An 18,221-nucleotide genomic window follows, 5' to 3' on the forward strand; every position below is an offset into this window, starting at 1 on the left:
CCTTCCTTAATTTCACCCAGTGGAAATATATTGTACTTAATCTTTTTATATCCTAGAATGATGCGAAAGTTGGACCATGTTGACTGTTTCCTTGATGTGCTGTAACTTAAAAGCACTGAGTATGACAAAAATACAACTTGTGGTTGTTTGCACTAGGTTGTGAGCTACGCAGGACATTTAACCAAGGGGTTTTTTTATTATTAGTTTGAGTGAGGGAGGTGTATGAATCAGAGCGCTTGGTGCTCCCTCCTAGCTTAAAAAACGTGGATAAGCTGTGTGAAAGAGGATGAAAGGCTGAAGGCCCTCGTGCCCGTAGGCTTCGCAGAAGGAAGCCCAGCCGCCGGCGCCCAGAGGGACTGCGCGGCGGCGACCAGCCCGGCCGCGGCGCGGGGCGCGGGCGCTGGCGGCGCCGTGCGGGTTAAAGGTATTTTTTCACCCGGTGGGGGCGGCCCTGGGGCGCGAGCCGGCCGCCCCCTCCCTCCCCCCCGGCCCCGGGCCGCCGCCCGCCCCGGACCGTACGCGTTGCGCTGCCGACCGTGCTGGGAAGAGGTTGCGCCACGCAGGGCTCGTGGTGGTTTTTGTTTGTTTGTTTTTAATAAAAACCTTGAAATAAACGTCCCTGCGCAGTGAGCAGTGCCGCGCGCACCGGGGCGGCTCCGGGTCTCACCTGGGCGCCTCCCGGCGGGGGAAGGGGCCGGGGCCGCTCGGGGCCGCTCGGGGCCGCGGCAGACACGTGCCGCCCGCTGCGCATGCGCGCCCGCGCCCCTTCCTCTTCCGCCCCGCGGCTGCGCATGCGCGCTAGGGCAGCGGGCTGTGACGTGTCTCGCCGCGCGCCGCCGCGAGAGGGGCGGGGGCAGGAGGAGGAAGAGGAGGCGGGAGGAGGGGGGGCGGGTGCGAAGCGGGCACCGGACAGCGCCGGCAGCGCGGAGCGCCGGCCCGGTCCTCTCCGGCCCGGGATGCGCCTCAGCGCGCGGAGACCATGTCCCGGCGGAGCCCGCCGCCTAACGGCGTCGGCGCCCACGGTACGGCGGCGGGGAGGCGGGCCGGGCCGGGCCGGGCCGAGCCGGGGCAGGGGGGCGCCGGTTCCTCTCAGGCTGGGCGGGGGCGCGGCGCGGCGCCCCCTGGGGGCCGGGGCAGGCGGCGCCCCCTAGCGGCGCGGCGCGGCGCCCCCCAGAGCAGGCGGCGCCCCCCAGAGCAGGCGGCGCCCCCTAGCGGCGCGGCGCGGCGCCCCCCGGGGCAGGCGGCGCCCCCCAGCGGCGTGGCGCCCCCCGGGGGCCGGGGCAGGCGGCGCCCCCCAGCGGCGCGGCGTGGCACCCCCAGAGCAGGCGGCGCCCCCCAGCGGCGTGGCGCCCCCCGGGGGCCGGGGCAGGCGGCGCCCCCCAGCGGCGCGGCGCGGCGCCCCCCGGCGGGCGGGCGGGAGGCGCCCGGGCTGGTAGCGCCGCCGCTCGGGGGTCGCGGCCTGTGGCTCGGCTCGGCCCTGCCGGCTGGCGCCCGTGTCCGGTGCTTGGGGCGCCGCCTCCGGGAGAGCGGGAGCCGCTGCCGCCGGCCGGCCCCGGGGGCTGAGGGGCGGCGGAAGGGCGCAGCCGCGGCGGGTGTCCGCCCGCTGAGCGTTTCCCGGGGGTCCGGCCCTCTGCGGGCGCCGGCAGCCGGCTGCGACGAAGAGGCGAGCGCAGGGCTGGCGGCTGCGTGTGCGTTCTGCTGCCGCCCTGCTCGAGGCAGGGCCCTAGATCTGCCTGGGCTTCGCTTTTCCTTTACCCGCAGATCACGGGAATAATTGCAGTGGCCTTGTAGGAGTGCTGCGAGGGTGGCGTGGGCTTTGCAGAGTGTTACCTAAGTGTTAGCCCGTGCCTGTACTTTGTTTCTGCTATTAAAAACGCAGGGTTGCCTTCAGCCCTCATCTCTCTTTAGCCCTTCATCACTGATGATCATCACCTTCTGTGCGCAGGTGGTTATTTTGCTCTGATTGCGAGTGAGCACTTTTCCAGGTTCTCTTTTTAGCCGTGCAAGTAAATAAAAGTCCACTTACTGCAGTCAGGTGAGCCTTCCTTTCTGATACGTTTAGAATTACGGTGCTGTGAACCTCTGCTTTGAGCAGTGTATTTCTTTGCCTCTCTCTCAGAGCGTCACTGACAGCTTGCATTAACGTTTTGTGAATGTACAAAAAAGTTTTTGAAACTTGCGTGTTTTAATGCGTGCTGCTTTTGTCTACTGTAGATTTGAATAGCGTAAAGACTGTTTTCTTGTCAGCAGATCTCCGAAGAGGAGCCTGCAATACACGCTCCTCCCTTCTTGGTGCCCTTCGCGTTCTCTGCGTGTGAATAGGAACTCTTCTTTCTCAGGCCTTCCTTGCTCCTTCCTGAGGAATTCAGTATGTGACACTGCAGTGTTTGTTTACAACAAAGCGTGTTGCAGCTGATAGGGAGTGACTAGCTAAGACGAGCTGTTGGCTGTTCGTGAACAAATATATTTGCTCACACAAAAGTTAGGAAAGGAGACGTAAGGAAACTGATCCCTGGGTGAGTTTTAACAGGTTTAATGCTACTAGGATTTTGGTGTTTAGAGGAGAGTTGGAGTTCTGAACTGTTACAGCTTGTTTTTCAATCAAAAAGTACAAAAAAGGATATTTTGAAAAGGGACAGCATCTACCACTTGACCTACTTAGGTTTTGTGTGCATGTGAACAGCCTGCCATCCTGCCCTTTTCTCCCATTCAGACTCTTTAAAAACTAATGCTCTCAGCCAGGCACTTGCAGACAGCTTGACAAAAGCGAGGAAGCAGGCCAGGGCAGTTCAGAAATACCATAAATGTCACGAGGCCAAAGAACTACAACTGGGTAAAGCTGCTGCGGGAAGGGTGGAGTGTTGAGAAATAGTTATTTCTCCAGCAGACTTGTTTTAATCCTCCTACCCCAATCCTATTCAGACAAGTTCTTTAGCAAATGAATACAGTTTGGATCCCAAGAGCAATGTTAGCTTTTCTGATGCTAAACATATCCTGGAAGCTACCCGACGACGGGGATCCGCCAGAAAAAACCTTTATGTGCAGGCAGTGTTCGCGGCCTCATGGGCTGCCCTAGCCCTGCGGCTGCCCAGCAAAACCCGCTGGTATACTGCGGTGGAAACTCCCCAGCACAAGCAATCAGATGGCCCTCAGCTGCCTCTCTGCTTTCTCGCATGAGGCAGTGATGGCAAATGCTGCCACGCAGCGTGGAATACCGCGTCCTTTCTCAGCTCTGCAGGAAGCGCTTTTGTGTCCTGCATTTAAGTCATTTAAAACCGGCGTACGGTGTGCTTTGTATATGTTACTCTCTTCCCTGTGTGCTCTGTAATTAATGTGCTCTGCAAAGCAGCACTGGTGCTCGTTTAATACTGGCCAACCTGCATATATAATAATAGCTGACAAATTTGTGTTTGTTGGGAAAGAAGTAGATATGTTTGTGATAAGCGTAACTCTGATAATAAATACAGCCTTTCCTACAACTCTCATTGGCAGTGGAAGTTTTCAGACCGCTGTATAAGATGGCTCTTCCCAGAAGTCGCTGCTTAGCTGGGAGTCAGTAAGAACATGAAGTCCTGGTCTTAGGAAACAGTTGACACCTGAGCTGGTGGCTGAGTAAGCCTTTTCTGGAGAGCAAACTTGCAAAACGGCGTTGGCCGGTACTCGTGGTCCTGAACGGACCCGTTCTGTTGGCAGGTATTGGAACCGAGGGCAGGTAATCCGCTGGAGCACGGGTGGTGGTCTCTGAGGCACACCAGCGCTCTGTGTCAGCAGAGGAACAGCAGTGTACATCCTGGGAAGGTTTCCTAGGGTAGAGACTAGCAGGGCTGCTAGAGAGTGGCCGCAGGCAGCGAGGAACCCCTTGACGGTTGGTGTGCGGAGGTCCTCAGTGTCAGCTGGTGGATCACCTGCTTGCGTCACCTATAGTCTCGCATGGCGGGGCGTGTGCTGAGTCTCCTCCGTCCTCTCCATTTCGGTATGTGTGACTGCAGACGTCGCAGTAAATGGGTTTTTTTGTACCTGTGGTCTGAGCTGCTGTGTGATTTCCCCCTGCGTGCTGGCATTACCTGTTAGCTTCTTTGTGGTCTTCTTGCAGACTTTGATGCTAAGAAGAAAAGAAAAGTGGCAGAAATTTATCAGGCTCTGAACAGCGATCCCATTGATGTGGCTACGCTCAGGCGGATGGCAATCAGTGAAGGGGGGCTCTTGACAGATGAGATTCGTTGCAAAGTGTGGCCAAAGCTGCTAAGTGTTAATACAGATGACCTGCCTCCTCTTCCAGGTAAGGAACAGTCTAGACTTACTTGGAAGAACAGCTCAGGGATCTCCTCATGCTTGAGGAAGAATGCCAATGCTGAACTGCAGTCTTTTTGACTTGTCTTTTTTGTGTACACTGTGCTTTTCCAACCAAGCCTACATGGGAAGGGGACTTGTGAATGAATGCCGTAACTTCACGTGCTCTGAATATTTCACGGTGTGAATAATAGATTAGGAAATATGTGACTTCCTAAAAACAACATTTCCATTATGCTGTTAGAGCGTTATTGTCTTTAGAGACCCTGGTGGTAGTAAGTTTGCTTTGGATGTGCTTAGTATGGCCCTTGTGCAATTATTTGGCATGTGTAAGTTAACAAGTAACAAAAAGTAGCAAACTTAATTTTTGTTGTTCCTGTGGTGAGGTGGCTTTGCTGAAGCCTGACTTTACCGGGTTACTTCTGGAGGTGTCTCTTCCAGGCATGGATGAAGCAGTTTGTTGCCTGAATTTTGTGTGTTCTTTCATCAGAACAGAAGCATTACCTTCTTGATGAGGTGTGTGCATGATTTTTAAACCTTAGTAATGCAGGAGATGTAAGTCTTGTAGGTTTTACAATCGCTGTTCCCACAGTGAAAGATTTTGTTGATGTTCCTGAATCCAAGTGGTCCTTCAGAAGTGTGCGTCCCCCCACATCGGTCAGGAGCTGGATTGCATTAGCTGATCAGAGTTGCTGGAAGACGACGCTCAATTTCACATGACAGCAGGGGGAGTTTAGTGTGCCAGCAAATTCTTTTCTATTCTGTTTTAACCATCTTAGCTATCTGCTTTTTTGGTTTGTTACTGATTTATTTCTGTTTAATAAACTATTCTTCATGGTTTCTACAGCATATTGTGCCTTGTTGCTGCTGAGTATACTTTGAATTTCATAGCAAAAGTGAGGAACAAGGATGTTTCTAGGAAGACTGGGAGTAGTGTCAATTTGAGCATTCTAAAATATGTTGCTTAAAGAAATAATAGTTTTTTTTCTCATGCTGAAGTGTCATTAGTGTCAGAATGCACAACAGTAAAAGAGAGAGCATGGGGCTTACATGTGACCCGTGAAAAATGAGTTATATGATTGGAGTAATGTGTCTTTGTACTTGAACAGGGTGTTTTCTGGCTCCTTCACCCAGCTTTCCCTCTGGTACCTTTGCACTATTCAGCGTTAATGATATTCCTCTTTTTCTGCTAGGAAAAGAACTGCGAGAGAACAATAAAGATTACCAGCAAGTATTACTGGATGTGCGGCGATCCCTGCGCAGGTTCCCACCAGGTGAGAGAGGATTGCTCTCCTCTCCCCGTCTGCGTGAGGGAAGATCTGCGTATGTGGGGCACTTCCTGACTCAAACCTCCGTGCAGGTTTTCCTCCTCTGGGGGTTGCGATAGATCAGCAGGCATGCTGCTCTGTTGTTCCAGGAGGCTGTCTTCTAGAAAGCCTTTTCCTGCAAGTTTGCAGCACTATTCTTGTCGTGGAGCTTTACTGCAGTTAGCAGCTTCCTTCTGCTCCTGCCTGTTCTGTAGCTGTTGTTTGATGTGGTTCTTCTAACGTTACGTTCTCCCCTTCCCTGCTGAGTCTCTCTGCCAGCAGGCTAGTACTGTTGAACGCTCACAGAACTGAAAAGCCTGGATCCAGCATACCCCGTGGTCCCTAAGGGTGAAACTGAGGGCAAAGTTAAGGCAGAGTGTTTGAGGAATTTACCATTTGCTTCAGTTTATTATAGACTGCAGTCTAATTCAGGGGTGTGGAAGGCAGGTTCCTTAATGGTTAGAACAAATTCTGGCTCTAAATGATCTCAAAATCAATTTTCTCTCAATGGTTCATGCACTAAATTTAAAAGAACTCCTAATGTTTAGAAACAAAAGCTTTTTGCAGTTGTTTAGTTATTGTGGGTGGCTGGTGCCTTGTTGTGCTATTTATAAAACATTTAAGCTAGTAGTTACCTAACTGCAGAGCAGTCGTTATTTCTGGCTAGAGTCTGCTTCCCCTTTTTGCTTCTTTTATTTCACGTAAACAGTTGATTCATTCTGATTCTCTTCTGAGTAAGGATACCATGTACGAGTCTGATTCTTGAAGGGTCCGCTGACTGTTTCATTCTGCCCTTGAATGGCAACTTCCTGCCTATTTTTAGAAGCATCAGTGAGGAAGGGAAAAAGGAGAACTTTGCCATTGCAGGTCTCAGCTGGGACTTTCTCTGCTTGGCCTTTATGCATTTTATCTGTTGACAAGGACTCTGCCAAAAAAAATGGCTGCAGCTGTGCCGAAGAATAATATTTTTTTCTGCAACATCCTGTCCCTAAATACAAGTTGTTAACAGAGGGCCAGTATAAAGGTGTGGTGATAGGGGTTTCACGGTTTGATGTAGTTGGCACAATTTCTGTGAAAATAGGTCCTGTTTAATTTTTTCTAGAACCCCTGGGAAATTAGAAATGATTGAAGTGTCCTCAGCAGTGCTGGGTGTGCAGTGCAATTCGCTCTTTGCAGCGCTGTACAAACGTCAGTGAACCCTACTCCCATCCTCCACGGTGACTTCCTTGTAGAAAGGGGCACTGCAGCTCCAGAGGTTAACAACCTAACAACTTGCCAGCTTCCAGCAGAGTTCCTCATGACAGGATTAGACTCTGGATTTTTCTCTGCTAATTTTACATCCAGCCCCTTGCACCCCGTCCCTCGTGATCAGGCTGGCTGGCGGGCGCTGAGGCTGTGGCTTCCTCGGCCTCGTGCAGCCCCGTAGCCACGACCGCTGTTGCGGTGCATGGCTGGTCGGGGCCCTGTGATGCAGCTTGCCACACCGTCGCACGGTGCTGTCCCCACAGGGATGCCGGATGACCAGCGAGAAGGGCTGCAGGAGGAGCTCATCGATATTATCCTTCACGTCCTCAAGCGTAACCCCCAGCTGCACTACTACCAGGGCTACCATGACATTGTGGTCACCTTTCTCCTGGTGGTAGGCGACAGACTGGCTACGGCGCTGGTGGAAAAGCTCTCGACGCATCATCTCAGGTACCTCGCTGGGCTCGGCCTGAGGAGAGGACGTGTTTGCACGGCCTCATACGGTGGAGAGGCCTGTGCTTGGGGGAGAGCGGGCAGATGGGAATGGCCTGTGCTGGTGCAAGGTGAGGGAGCCTGGAAAGCAGAGCCTTGGGCGAGGGCCGGCTGCCTGTTGTGTCTGCGCCTGGAGGGATGCTGTTAGGGAGCAGTGGGACTATGTGATAGCACATGGCTTTGCAGGGAGTTGTGCTCCAGGGAAGGGATAATTGAGGACTGGTTCATCAAATATCAATTTAATTTGTAGCATCTCTTGAAGCTGAAAAAGCCAATGCACATGTATTATTAATAATTCTCTGGTCCCTTCTTCTGTCAGTGCCTTTTGGGCTCCCGTGGGCTGGCTCAGCACAGTGCCTCCCACTTCCCATATAAAGTCTTGGGCAGTTTAACACTGAAAGTGTGGTCTGCAAAGCCAGTGTCCTTGAGCCCCAGGACGAGTGAATCTTTTATTTGTGCCCTGAAATGAGAACAAGCTTTCAGCCAGGGAGCAATTTGGAGGGGTTCTCCCTCTTCTCCCAGATGGCAGGTTAGATTACAGGTGCTGCAAAAGTATTAGGGTTTGTGCATGCATTGCAGCGAAACCAGAAGAGGTGTCAGCTAACGCTGGCATGACTGTGTGAGCCCAGCTTTTCTGGGTAGATCAGCTCTGTGTCCTCCGATGGGTGGGAAGGAGCTGTCCAAAAGAGCCAAAATTCCTTGGGAGTAGGAGGCCACCCTGGCAGCAAGGCATTTTTTTGCAAGTATGTTTACCCTCTGACTGCCTCCCTGGAGGAGGGCGCAGCTCAGTGACGTCGTCACTTGACAGAGCTTTTGTTTAATCTTTCCTCAGAGATTTTATGGACCCAACGATGGATAATACCAAGCACATTTTAAATTACCTGATGCCCATCATAGACCAGGTGAACCCTGAGGTGCATGACTTCATGCAGAGGTATGCAGATATTTCCTTGGAATGCATTCCTCCTAGCTCTGCCCTGTCAGTCTGACATTGCTGTTCATATTTTCATTTGCATCAGCTGGTTTCACTGGGCAGCATGTTCACAGCACCACAGTGGCTTCCTCAGAATAAGCCAATAGCTGGCCTACAGCTATTGATGTCCTGCCTTGTCTTGAGAGGTTTTAAATGTTGTTCACCTTCACCCTAGCTATCTGCAGTCAGATGAGTAGTACAAGTATTTTGTCTTGGATTTGTTGTCTTTGTATCAGAGGTATGGTTCCTGGTGCTGGATTGAGCTCTGAATGCTCTGTTGATAGTCAGCTGTACATCCCCTTCTAGGAATGGAGGCTGTTGGATAAAGCACGTGCTGGACAGGGATCACCAAGGAGTATTTTAGTACTGTTTCCAGGCTGCTAGCAGCTGTTGACCTAACTGAGCACTTTCTCTTTGTGCAGTGCGGAAGTGGGAACTATCTTTGCGCTCAGCTGGCTGATCACATGGTTTGGGCATGTTTTGTCTGACTTCAGACACGTCGTGCGATTATATGACTTCTTTCTGGCGTGCCATCCACTGATGCCCATTTACTTTGCCGCTGTGGTAGGTATTGGCCAGGATGATACAGGGAATTAATTGAACCAGGGCAAAGTACTGGCAGTTTGGGGCTGTTGAGAGGGGCTGGAAAATATAGTGCTGTTGCTGTCCATTACTGCACCCTGCTTTGCAGGGGCTTTCGTGAGGTCAGTGACGTCCTTCCTGATAGTGGAGGGCAGATAGGATCCAGGAGAGCTTGGAGTGCCTTGAAGCATCCGGTTTTGCAGGCTGTTCGAGTTTGGTGCTGTGGAGGCAGCATGGCAGGGAGTTTTTGTTTGCATTCATGGGCTGGCCCTGCTGCAGAGCGCTTGGATGCTGTTTGCAGCTGGAGGAGCCAGTCTGGCCGAGGAGGAGCTCCGCACTGTGCGTGTATCTGCCCTCTTTCTGAGTGGGGTCCAAACAAATCTGTCTGTCCAAACAAATTTCTGTTCAAAGGGAAGTAGAGGAGTTAAGTCTTACTGAGGTTCTGCCTGTGTCTCGGGCCTGCCAGTATCAGGCTCTTCTCAGAAGATGTAACTACCCAGAAGGGGCTTCGGAGCTTCAGGAAGGGCATGAACATTTCCTTTCCCAGATGAGGAGTGCTTCATTGCAATGTGTCTTGTAGAAGGGCAGGTCTTTCAGGTGGCAAGTGAAATGTTTTCCTCTTCCAGCTCTGAAGTTAGTGAGTGACAAGGAGTGCATCCGCTCTTCCCCAGCTGTTCTCAGTGCTCTCGCTCCTCTCTGTAGATTGTGCTGTATCGGGAGCAGGAAGTTCTGGACTGCGAGTGCGACATGGCCTCTGTCCACCACCTCCTGTCCCAGATCCCACAGGACCTTCCTTACGAGACTCTGATCAGCAGAGCTGGGGACCTTTTTGTCCAGTTTCCACCATCTGAACTTGCCAGGGAGGCAGCTCAGCAGCAGGCTGAACGGTGAGTGCAGGACAGACCGTGTGCCCCCAGCACAGTGCTTGTAACACCTGTACATCTCTGCCTAGGTCAGGTCTCGCTTCCTCAAGATCTTCCTGCGCTGCGGGAGGCTGGTCCCAAAGGCACATCTGAGGCTGCTCTTGACCTTTTTCTTCTCTTGCAGAACTGCTGCTTCCACATTTAAAGACTTTGAGTTGGCATCAGTGCAGCAGAGACCAGACACTGTGTTGAGGCAACGCTTCAGGGAGCGATTCCGAGGGGAGGAGCGGACAAAATCCATCTTGACAAAGCCAAGGACCAACCGTTTTGTCAAGCTGGCAGTTATGGGGCTGACAGTTGCGCTGGGAGCCGCTGCCCTGGCCGTGGTGAAGAGCGCGTTGGAATGGGCACCCAAGTTTGAACTGCAGATTTTCCCCTGAAGCCTGGGGAAGGGCTTTCCCTGTCACCGAGTCCTGCATCCTTCCCTGGTGGGAATGGATGATATTAGATGAAAGGACATGTCTGGAAATAACCTGTCTGAGGAGTTTTCTATTCTTGCTGCGTCCTGTGACACTTCTGGCCTTTGCGACGGAGACTGATGGGAACCAGCCCAGCAGGATTGTTCCCTGTGCCAACACTCACTTTGTTCACACCTCCCTCTGCAGGAGGGAGCACAAACGGGCTCTGCTGCTGTGTCATGAGGGATTGGAGGTATGGACAAGTCTGGCTCATCAGGCTGCGCAGCGGATGCCTGTGCGAGTGGAGAGCTGTGTGTGGGTTGTGCTGAAACGATCTTGCATTCTCTATCGGGGATAATTAGTGGGAGCGAGGGCAGATACTTGCCTGGAGTAGAGCATCACGGCAGGGTTTGGTCTGCATGTGTGGGGTGGGGGGGTTGGTATGCTCCTGAGCCCTCTGGCTCTCCAACACTCCTGTCTGCAGGCTGCCAGAACACCTGGCAGTCTTTATTTAGATTCACCAGTAGTCTGACCCTTTTCTTTTGTTATAGGCAGCCTCTGTGTAGAGCCAAATCTCTAACAAATCCCTGTCAAAATCATGAGATGAGGTTGTCTCCAGTGTACAACACGCCACGACTCTGCTTCCTAATCTTTGCAGTCTGATCTGTTTACAGCAGTGACTGGCAAGGGACAGGAGCATGTCTTTGGGAATTCTTGGGCCTGACGGCGAGAGCTCATGGTCATTGAGCCACCTTCACTGGCAATAGCATGTTCATATCTCAGGTCAGCAAGGGGAGAGATAAGTGCCACTTACCTCACTTGAGGTATGTACTGCTAGGAGCCAGGTCACATCACCACACGTGTTAGTGGAGCCACAAAGCAGCTCCTGTTGCTGACTTTTACACCTCTGAAAACAGGCTCTAAGGTGGAGAACGGCTTCTTCCCTCTTGTGAAATGGTTTGCACAGGACAGAAGTCATTACTGTAGGAAATCTGTCATAATTCTCTCCCATTAACTGATCAGGCTTCGCATCACCCTTCAGAGTAACTCGTGTGAGGGAGTTTCCCAGAAAGCTTACCCCCGTGCCCTGCATAGCCCCTGCCCTCTTTGCCGAGTCTGGTGACAGTCTTACCATTCCCTGCCCTCCCGAAAGCCTAAGCAGCAAATCCTTCTAGATAACTTCATATCTCACTGAAGCAAAGCCAACAGTATATGCCTCTACCTCTCCCCTGAGCTGCTAAACCCTCCCGCAAGTGCCCTTACCCCGTCTCTTACTGGTTCCCACCGTCTTCCCTCTCTGTGCCCAAAGCCATCTGTGCCGGTGTCCAGAGACTGTATACCTGAAAATGAGATGTTGGTTGAAGAGTTGCAGATTTCTGAATATACAAGAAAATTCATACCCTGCAAGGCTTGACACCCTCCTGTCCATAACCGTGTTCATGTAAATCTGTAACCACGTTTGTGTGAAGTCTGGGTTACCCGTGTGTGCCCTCGGTCTCGGAGAGGCCGTGCCTTTCCAACCCTGGTGGCTGGGGTGCCTGGGGTGCAGTCACGTTACCTGACTAGTGTTTCTTTAAAACACTGAGCAGAGAACTTTGCTTTGCTTCTGCAGCCTGAAATCTGTAGTATTTAAATTTGCTTTCAGACAGGTAGGGATGAGAGACCTGTTCCCTCCTGCCTTGTTGGCCCCGGTCCTGGACGCGTTGCTCTGTGGCGGCAGCCGCCGGCTAAGGGCAGCACTGTCTGCGCTGCCTGTGGCAGCTGTAGGCTGGTCGCGGTTCTCTTTCCAGCGCACCTGCAGACAGGCTGCGCGTCTGAAGGACGGTGCGAGTTTGTGCGGGCGACGGGGCCGTCTGGCCGAGGCCCGGGGACGCAGCAGCCTCTGCAGTGCAATAAAGGAGAGGGAGAGGAGAGCTGTGTAACTTAGCACTTTAGAAACGGAACGGAAAGAGGAGAGCGTTTTCCTGCCTGCTTTGTTTCCTTGCCCAAGTCCAAACCTCTGCCAGAGATGCTGCAGATGCCAGTGGGTGGCCACGGGGAGCAAACATATTCCTTCCTGTATGGGAGCCCACAGGACACACACAAGCCTCTTCCAGCGGGGTGGTTTGGGCTGCAGCCATGCCTCAAACCTGCATCACGCAAGGGAAGGGGTTGTCCGTGGAGGAGAGGATTTTCTGAAGCATGCGAGCGTGCTGGGAGCACGAACTGCGTGCCGCTGGCTTGGACAGCCCTGGGAAACGCGCTCGCTGGCCGGCTGCGTAGCGGTGGCCTCGGAGAGCTTGCAGCCCCGACGCCAGGACCCCGTGTGCTGTGCTTTTGGATGAGAAGTCCAGGTCTTGTCTCAGCTACCTGCCTTAGCTGCTCGGTGCACTGCTGGGCGTGCAGAGCTGCTCGTGCCTGCGTGGCAGCCAGCGGGGTGACTAATGCTCAGCGTGTCCCATTCCCATCAGCATCTCCTAGCTCCAACACAACGTGGTTAGGAGGGAGGATCTCTGCGGGGCTGGGACTGGAGCGGGGGTAGCTGCCGTTGCCTTTTTCTGCTCCCCCACGGATATGCGGGGAAGGGTGCGTGTTGCTCTCGCCTCCGAGAGACTCGTGGAGCGGGCAGGGAGCTGATCCCGGCGCGGCGGGTGCCCTCTGCGATGCAGACGGCACCCGTGCAGACGCAGACCCCTCTGCACACCGCGGCCGGGTGCCGCGCACCGTGCCTGGGCAGCGCGAGGAGCGGTCTGCCGCCTCGGTGCCCGCCGCCCCCGGGGAAGGGGTCTGTGGGATTTGGGGCCCTCCCGTCCCGGAGAGGCGCCTGGCACGCTCCCGCAGCGCCCGAGCTCTCTGCCTGCGACGCACTTTAGTTCCTGCGCTGTCACCGAGCAGGCAGGAAGGCTCTGTAAGGAAATGGTCTCTTCAGGTGACTTAGTTACTCTGTATAAAGACTTATACATACCTGTGTAAATGAAGATTTGTACAAACCCTGTAATTGTAAAATAAACAGTTACTAAACACGTTTCCCTGCCCCCGTGTCACCCGGAGCAGGGGCAGCCCCGCAGGACGGGGCTGGGGTGCCAAAGCCGCCCTTGGGGCACCTCCCGCGGCGCGAGCCGGCGCGGTCCCCGCGGCAGCCGTCTGCCTGGCCCGTGGGCATCGCCTGGCGCGGCGCGAACGGGCGCGAGGAGGCACAGAGGCGACGTGCAGCAAGGGTGCAGGAGCAGAGCCAAATGTTGCCTTTGCGTTGTTTGCCGTTGCTGTTCTCTCATTTTTTTTTTTTTTTTTAATCTGCCCACAGTTGGTTAAATGCCAGGACACAAATTCCGTCGGATCTCTCGGAAGTGCCTAACCTCGGAAACGCAGCCCCGGCCTCGCGGGCAAGCGGTGAAGCAGCCTGACCTGGCCGCGCGTCTTGCGCCCCGCGCGGGACGCCTGGCGCTCCGCCGCGGGAGGAGATGGCGGGCGGCCGGGCACGGCGCAGCCAGGTCCTCCCGGCGCCCCGTCCTCGCCCGCAGCTCTCGCCCGTTCCCCTCGCGGCCGCCTGGCCCGGCTTGCGCTCCGCCTTCTCCGGGCCCGGGCATCGTGCTTTCCTCGGCGACGCGAGGCTGGTGGCCGTGTTCTCCGGGTTGGGCCAGCGCTGCTTGCAGCTTGCTGCGACTTCCTGTCAAGGAGCAATTTTCCTCGCAGCGTTTGAAACCGTTTCGTAGGAGCGCGAGGCGGCCCGGGCTGCGTCTCCTCCTGCCTGCCGCGGGCTTTCGGCCCCCGGGTCCGCAGTGTCGGGGCCGGCTGGCCCCCGGCTTTGCCCCCCGCCCCCAGGCGGCTCAGCGATTCCCCGGGGGGCTCTAGGGAGGCCGGTTGGGGGGTGGGGAGGGGGCGGGCGCCTCTGCTGCGGGGGTGCCCAAAGCAGCCCCAGCGCCCGGGCGGGTCTGGCCCGGCAGCGCGGCGGGGACGGAGGCGGCCCGAGGCCGCGCCGGGCGGATGGGGACGGCGGCGAGGGTCCGGCGTGCCCCACAGCCCGCTGTGCGCGGAGGGGCCCTGCTGCAGCCGGCTCTTCCCGATGGACACGGCCGCTCCCGGGCCTTGGGCGCGTGGGGCCGTGCCCCAGGCACCGCACTGTGCCCCCTGCCCGCTGCGCCGCGCCCTGTGCCCCACGGAGGCAGGGGCAGCGGGAGCCGCCCGCGAAACCCGGCGCTCCTGCGGGGCGGATGCTCTCGCGCGGGCGCGATGGCGGAGGCTGGAGCGGGGGGGGGGGGGGGGTCTCCTGGCGGCTCACTGAGCGGGGCAGCGGGGCCGGGCGCGCTTCGGGAGGCGGCGGCACGGCAGCAGCGGCCGCGGGGCGAGGGGCCGCGGGGCACGCGCGTGTGCTCTGCCGGGCGCCGGTCCGGCACCACGCGCCTCCGGCGCGACGGCCCCGGCGGGCAGGAAGAGGGTCCGCGCGGGGCCTTCGGAGCGGCGTGGCCGCTCGCTCCGGCGAGGGGCTCCGCACGGCCCGGGCCCCTGCCCTGCGCCGGCAGGCGAGGGCTCGGGGGGGCTCCCACCTTCCCACCCGGGGAGGGAGCCTGCTGCAGACCGGGGCAGCGGCCCCGACAGCCCCCCCGGCGTCCCCGGCTCTGCCCGCGCCTGCGGGGATGTGCACGGACAGGCCGGGGAGGGAGGGGGAGCAGCCGCGACCCTTTCAGTGCCGCGCTCCTGCGCAGACAAAGCGCTGGCGGAGCCGGCGGCAGCAGCCCCCTCCCTGGTGGGAGCAGCCCCCCCCCCCCGGGCCCACTGCTCCCCCCAGCGCCCACTGCCCCCCAGGCGGCAGCTCAGCGCCGGGCACAGCAGCAGCCGCAACCCCAGCCCACCCCAAGCTGGGGAGGGGGACCCTGCCCTACAGGGATAGGGCACACGCACGCACCATGCACACCGCCTGTGCGTGCACAACGCACGTGTGCGCGCACACACACACACACACACACACACACACACCAGGCATCCACACAGACCGGGTGCTTCTGCACACCCGCTGGGCAACACCCCCACCGCCAGACTGTGCACACGCATACAGTGCACACGCGCACACACATGCATGCTTGCACACACATGCAGGGAGACACAGGTGCACACAAACACACACACACACACACGTGCCAGGGAGCGCCGGCGGCCCGGAGCTCGCACGGGCGCCGGGGCGACGCGGCCAGGAGGCGCGGGAGCCGGCCGGAGGCAGACCAACACACTTTATTCCATAGCTACAACAGTCGGGACAACCATTAGCCGCGGTTCTGCGCGCTGGCTGGGGCCGCTCCGCGCACGCCCCCCCGCTACAAGCCCCTTCGCCGCGCCAGCAGCCGTGGGCACGCCGTCCCTCCCACGACACCGCGCACGGTGCCGCAGCGCGCCGGCGGGCTGCACCGGCGCTGCCCGCCGCGGCCCCGGCAGCTTCTTCCTGAGAGAGGTTTCGGGTTTTATTCTTCTGGTTTTACTCGTTTATTAGCGTCAGTGGGTCTATGGCTAGCGCCGGCAGGACGGGGCGGGCGCCGGGGGTCTCCAGAGCCGGGTCACCGCGCGTCACGCGACATCCCCCGCCGGCACTCCGGCGGGAAGCTCGCGGCCGGGGCGGCGGAGCCCCCCCCATGCCGGCTCCAATCCGGCCCCTCCGGGCGCGATGCTGCTCCCGAGGCGACGCTCAGCCCGGGTGGTGCAGGGGGGCCGCGTGTGGTACACGCCGCCATCACCCCCTCCGGCGGCGCCAGCCCCTCACCGCGGCCTCGGGCCCCAGCGACCCTGCGGCTTTCCCAGGCCGGCAGCCACGGCGGCGGGAAGGCGCCGGGAGGAAAACAGCAAAGGGAAGAGCCAGCCGGAGGAGCTGCGCGCCCTCGGCCCCGCCGCGGCGCCCGCTTCGCGCGGGTTCCCGCGGGCAGCGGCGCCGGCGCCCTCCCGCCCGGGCTCCCAGCGTAGCCCAGCCTCCCGGAGCCACGTGCAAACCACGTGCGGGCAACTTCGCTCTTCCCCAAAGCGAGTTGCAGCGAGCGGGCACAGGCACCTCGGCAAAAGCACCGGGAAGGAGCCGCCGCCGGAGCCGCCGAGCCCGGACCAGGGGCTCTGCACGCACTCCGACGTCCCCGCACGGCGCATCCCGCCTCCGAGCTCCCCCAAGGGCTGCTCGAAGGGGCAGGAGAAAATTGAAGATACGCTTGTAAATGCAGGCAAAGAAAAAAAAAGAAAGGAAAAGGAAAAGCAAAAAAGAAAAGCAAAAATAATTGCCTTTACAGAGGTGCAAAGGGGGAGGTGGGGGGGGCGGATGGGGCATGGAAACCCCGGGCGGCGGGGCGGGTGTCACTGCGAGCACGGGAGCAGCAGGATGAAATAAAATGGGGCCGGAGCGAGCTGGGGAAGGGGAGTGTCTGGAGCAGCCGTGGCCGGCAGCCGCCGCGGCGCGGGAGCGCTGGGGGAAGGGGCCCTCGCACGGACACCCCCTGCGCGGCCCCGGCCAGCCGGACAGACAGCCGGCCGGACAGCCGGGGCGGTGGGCGCGTGCCGATGGGCATGGGGCGAGCCGGGCGCTCTGCCTTCCAGCAGCCTCAAGGCAAAATACCTGATTCTTGCGTGTAAACAGCTGGGTTTCTTTTTTCTGATTTTTTTTTCTTCCTTTCAATAAAACCTGATTGGGGGGCGAGGGGGGCGTTACCTGCAGAGCGCGGGACTCAGTACGTAAAGACCAAGTCGGAGATGCTGGACATGAGCCAGTCGCCCGCGATCATCTCCGTCACCTCGGGCGTGCAATAGTCCGGGAAGTCGAAGTGCGAGGGGCCGCCCCGGGGCGCCGGCTCCAGGTCCCGGTCGAAGACGGACCAGTCCGGGGCCCCGGCCCAGCCGCCCGCCGACCCGGCCCCCCCGCCCGCCGCCGCCTCCTCCTCCAGCTCCTCGTCGGAGGAAGCAGGGGCCGAGGCGGGAGAGGGCGACCCGCTCGCGGGGGGCGCGGGGAAGGCAGCGGCGGTGGCAGGGCCGGGCGGCTCGGCGGGGTGCGGCGCCTCGTGCCGGCCGGCCGCCCCGGCGCCGTCCTCGGCCGGCGCTTCCCGCACGCCCGCCGCCTCGGCAGGCTGCCCGCGGCCGGCCGGCGCGCGGCCCAGCACCGAGGGCTTGATCTTCGCCGGGAGCCGGGGCCGGGGCGCGCCGGGGCCCCCCTTGCCCTTTTTCCGGGGCCGGTACTTGTAGTCGGGGTAGTCGGCCATGTGCTTGAGGCGCAGGCGCTCGGCCTCCTTGACGAAGGGGATCTTCTCGGAGTCGTGCAGCAGCTGCCAGCGGCGGCCCAGGCGCTTGGAGATCTCGGCGTTGTGCATGTCGGGCCACTGGTCCATGATCTTGCGGCGCTCGTGCTGCGACCACACCATGAAGGCGTTCATGGGCCGCTTGATGTGCCCGCTGGGCGTCTTGCACCAGGCGGGCTCGGCCGGCCGGGCAGCCGCCGGGGCGCCGCCGCGCTCCCGCCGCCCCTCGGCGCCGCGGCCCCGCATGGCTCGCTGCACCATGCCGCGGCCCGGCCCGCCTCGCCGCTACGCCCCCATCGCGCCGAGCGGGAGGCGGTGCGGTGCTGCGGGGGGCGCGGTGCGGCGGCGGCGGCGCGGTGCAGGGGGCGCGGTGCAGGGGGTGCACGGGGTGCGGTGCACGGGGTGCGGTGCAGGGTGCGGCGCGCCCGGCAGCCGCGCGCCCCGCGCCGCCCCGGTGCCCCGCTCTTATAGAGGCGGCGGCGGCGGCCCCGCCCCGCCCCCGCGCGGCCGCGGGTAAACACCGCCGCTCCGGTTCTGTCAATGGGAGGCTCCGCCCCCTGCGTCCCCATTGGCCGCCGCCCGGGGGCGGGGAGGGGGGAGAACGTCCGGCTCCGCCAATGGGCGCCCGCCGGAGAGGGGGTTGCTGGAGAGAGCGGCGCGGCGGCACGCGCCGTGCCCGCGCCCCGGGAGCCGCCCCGCGCCGCGCGCGCCCGGCTGCGCACGGCTGCACCGCGCCGAGCACGCCGCCCCCGGCACCGCCACCTCGGTGTGACACT

General features: G+C 59.0%; 2 protein-coding genes across 3 annotated transcripts; one reads left to right on the top strand and one right to left on the bottom strand.

Annotated features, from left to right (window-relative positions):
- The first annotated feature begins 882 nt into the window (after window positions 1–882).
- Window positions 883–10,284, top strand: TBC1D20 (TBC1 domain family member 20). Of its 2 annotated transcripts, XM_062589361.1 has the most exons (8): window positions 883–1,022; window positions 4,094–4,279; window positions 5,484–5,564; window positions 7,106–7,292; window positions 8,167–8,268; window positions 8,730–8,871; window positions 9,592–9,776; window positions 9,937–10,284. In XM_062589361.1, exons 1-8 carry the CDS (start codon window positions 980–982, stop codon window positions 10,190–10,192), a joined length of 1,182 nt encoding a protein of 393 aa, XP_062445345.1. In that variant the 5' UTR covers window positions 883–979; the 3' UTR covers window positions 10,193–10,284. The 2 variants fall into 2 exon arrangements, with proteins under 2 accessions (XP_062445345.1, XP_062445346.1); XM_062589362.1 differs by lacking the exon at window positions 8,167–8,268.
- Window positions 10,285–15,399: 5,115 nt separating this feature from the next.
- SOX12 (SRY-box transcription factor 12) lies at window positions 15,400–17,706 on the bottom strand. The gene has a single exon (XM_062589243.1). The coding sequence runs from the start codon at window positions 17,704–17,706 to the stop codon at window positions 16,882–16,884; it is 825 nt and encodes a 274-aa protein (XP_062445227.1). The 3' UTR covers window positions 15,400–16,881.
- Window positions 17,707–18,221: the final 515 nt, after the last annotated feature.

The sequence above is a fragment of the Rhea pennata genome, chromosome 16 (genome assembly GCF_028389875.1).
Source record: "Rhea pennata isolate bPtePen1 chromosome 16, bPtePen1.pri, whole genome shotgun sequence".
Classification (NCBI taxonomy): Eukaryota; Metazoa; Chordata; class Aves; order Rheiformes; family Rheidae; genus Rhea; species Rhea pennata.

Excerpts from the sequence above, each read along its gene's own strand:
- TBC1D20 (XM_062589361.1), top strand. The coding sequence starts at position 980 with ATGTCCCGGCGGAGCCCGCCGCCTAACGGCGTCGGCGCCCACG. Across the intron at positions 1,023-4,093 it reads TAACGGCGTCGGCGCCCACG|ACTTTGATGCTAAGAAGAAA; the intron begins GTACGGCGGCGG and ends GTCTTCTTGCAG. Across the intron at positions 4,280-5,483 it reads TGACCTGCCTCCTCTTCCAG|GAAAAGAACTGCGAGAGAAC; the intron begins GTAAGGAACAGT and ends TTTTTCTGCTAG.
- SOX12 (XM_062589243.1), bottom strand. The coding sequence starts at position 17,706 with ATGGTGCAGCGAGCCATGCGGGGCCGCGGCGCCGAGGGGCGGCGGGAG.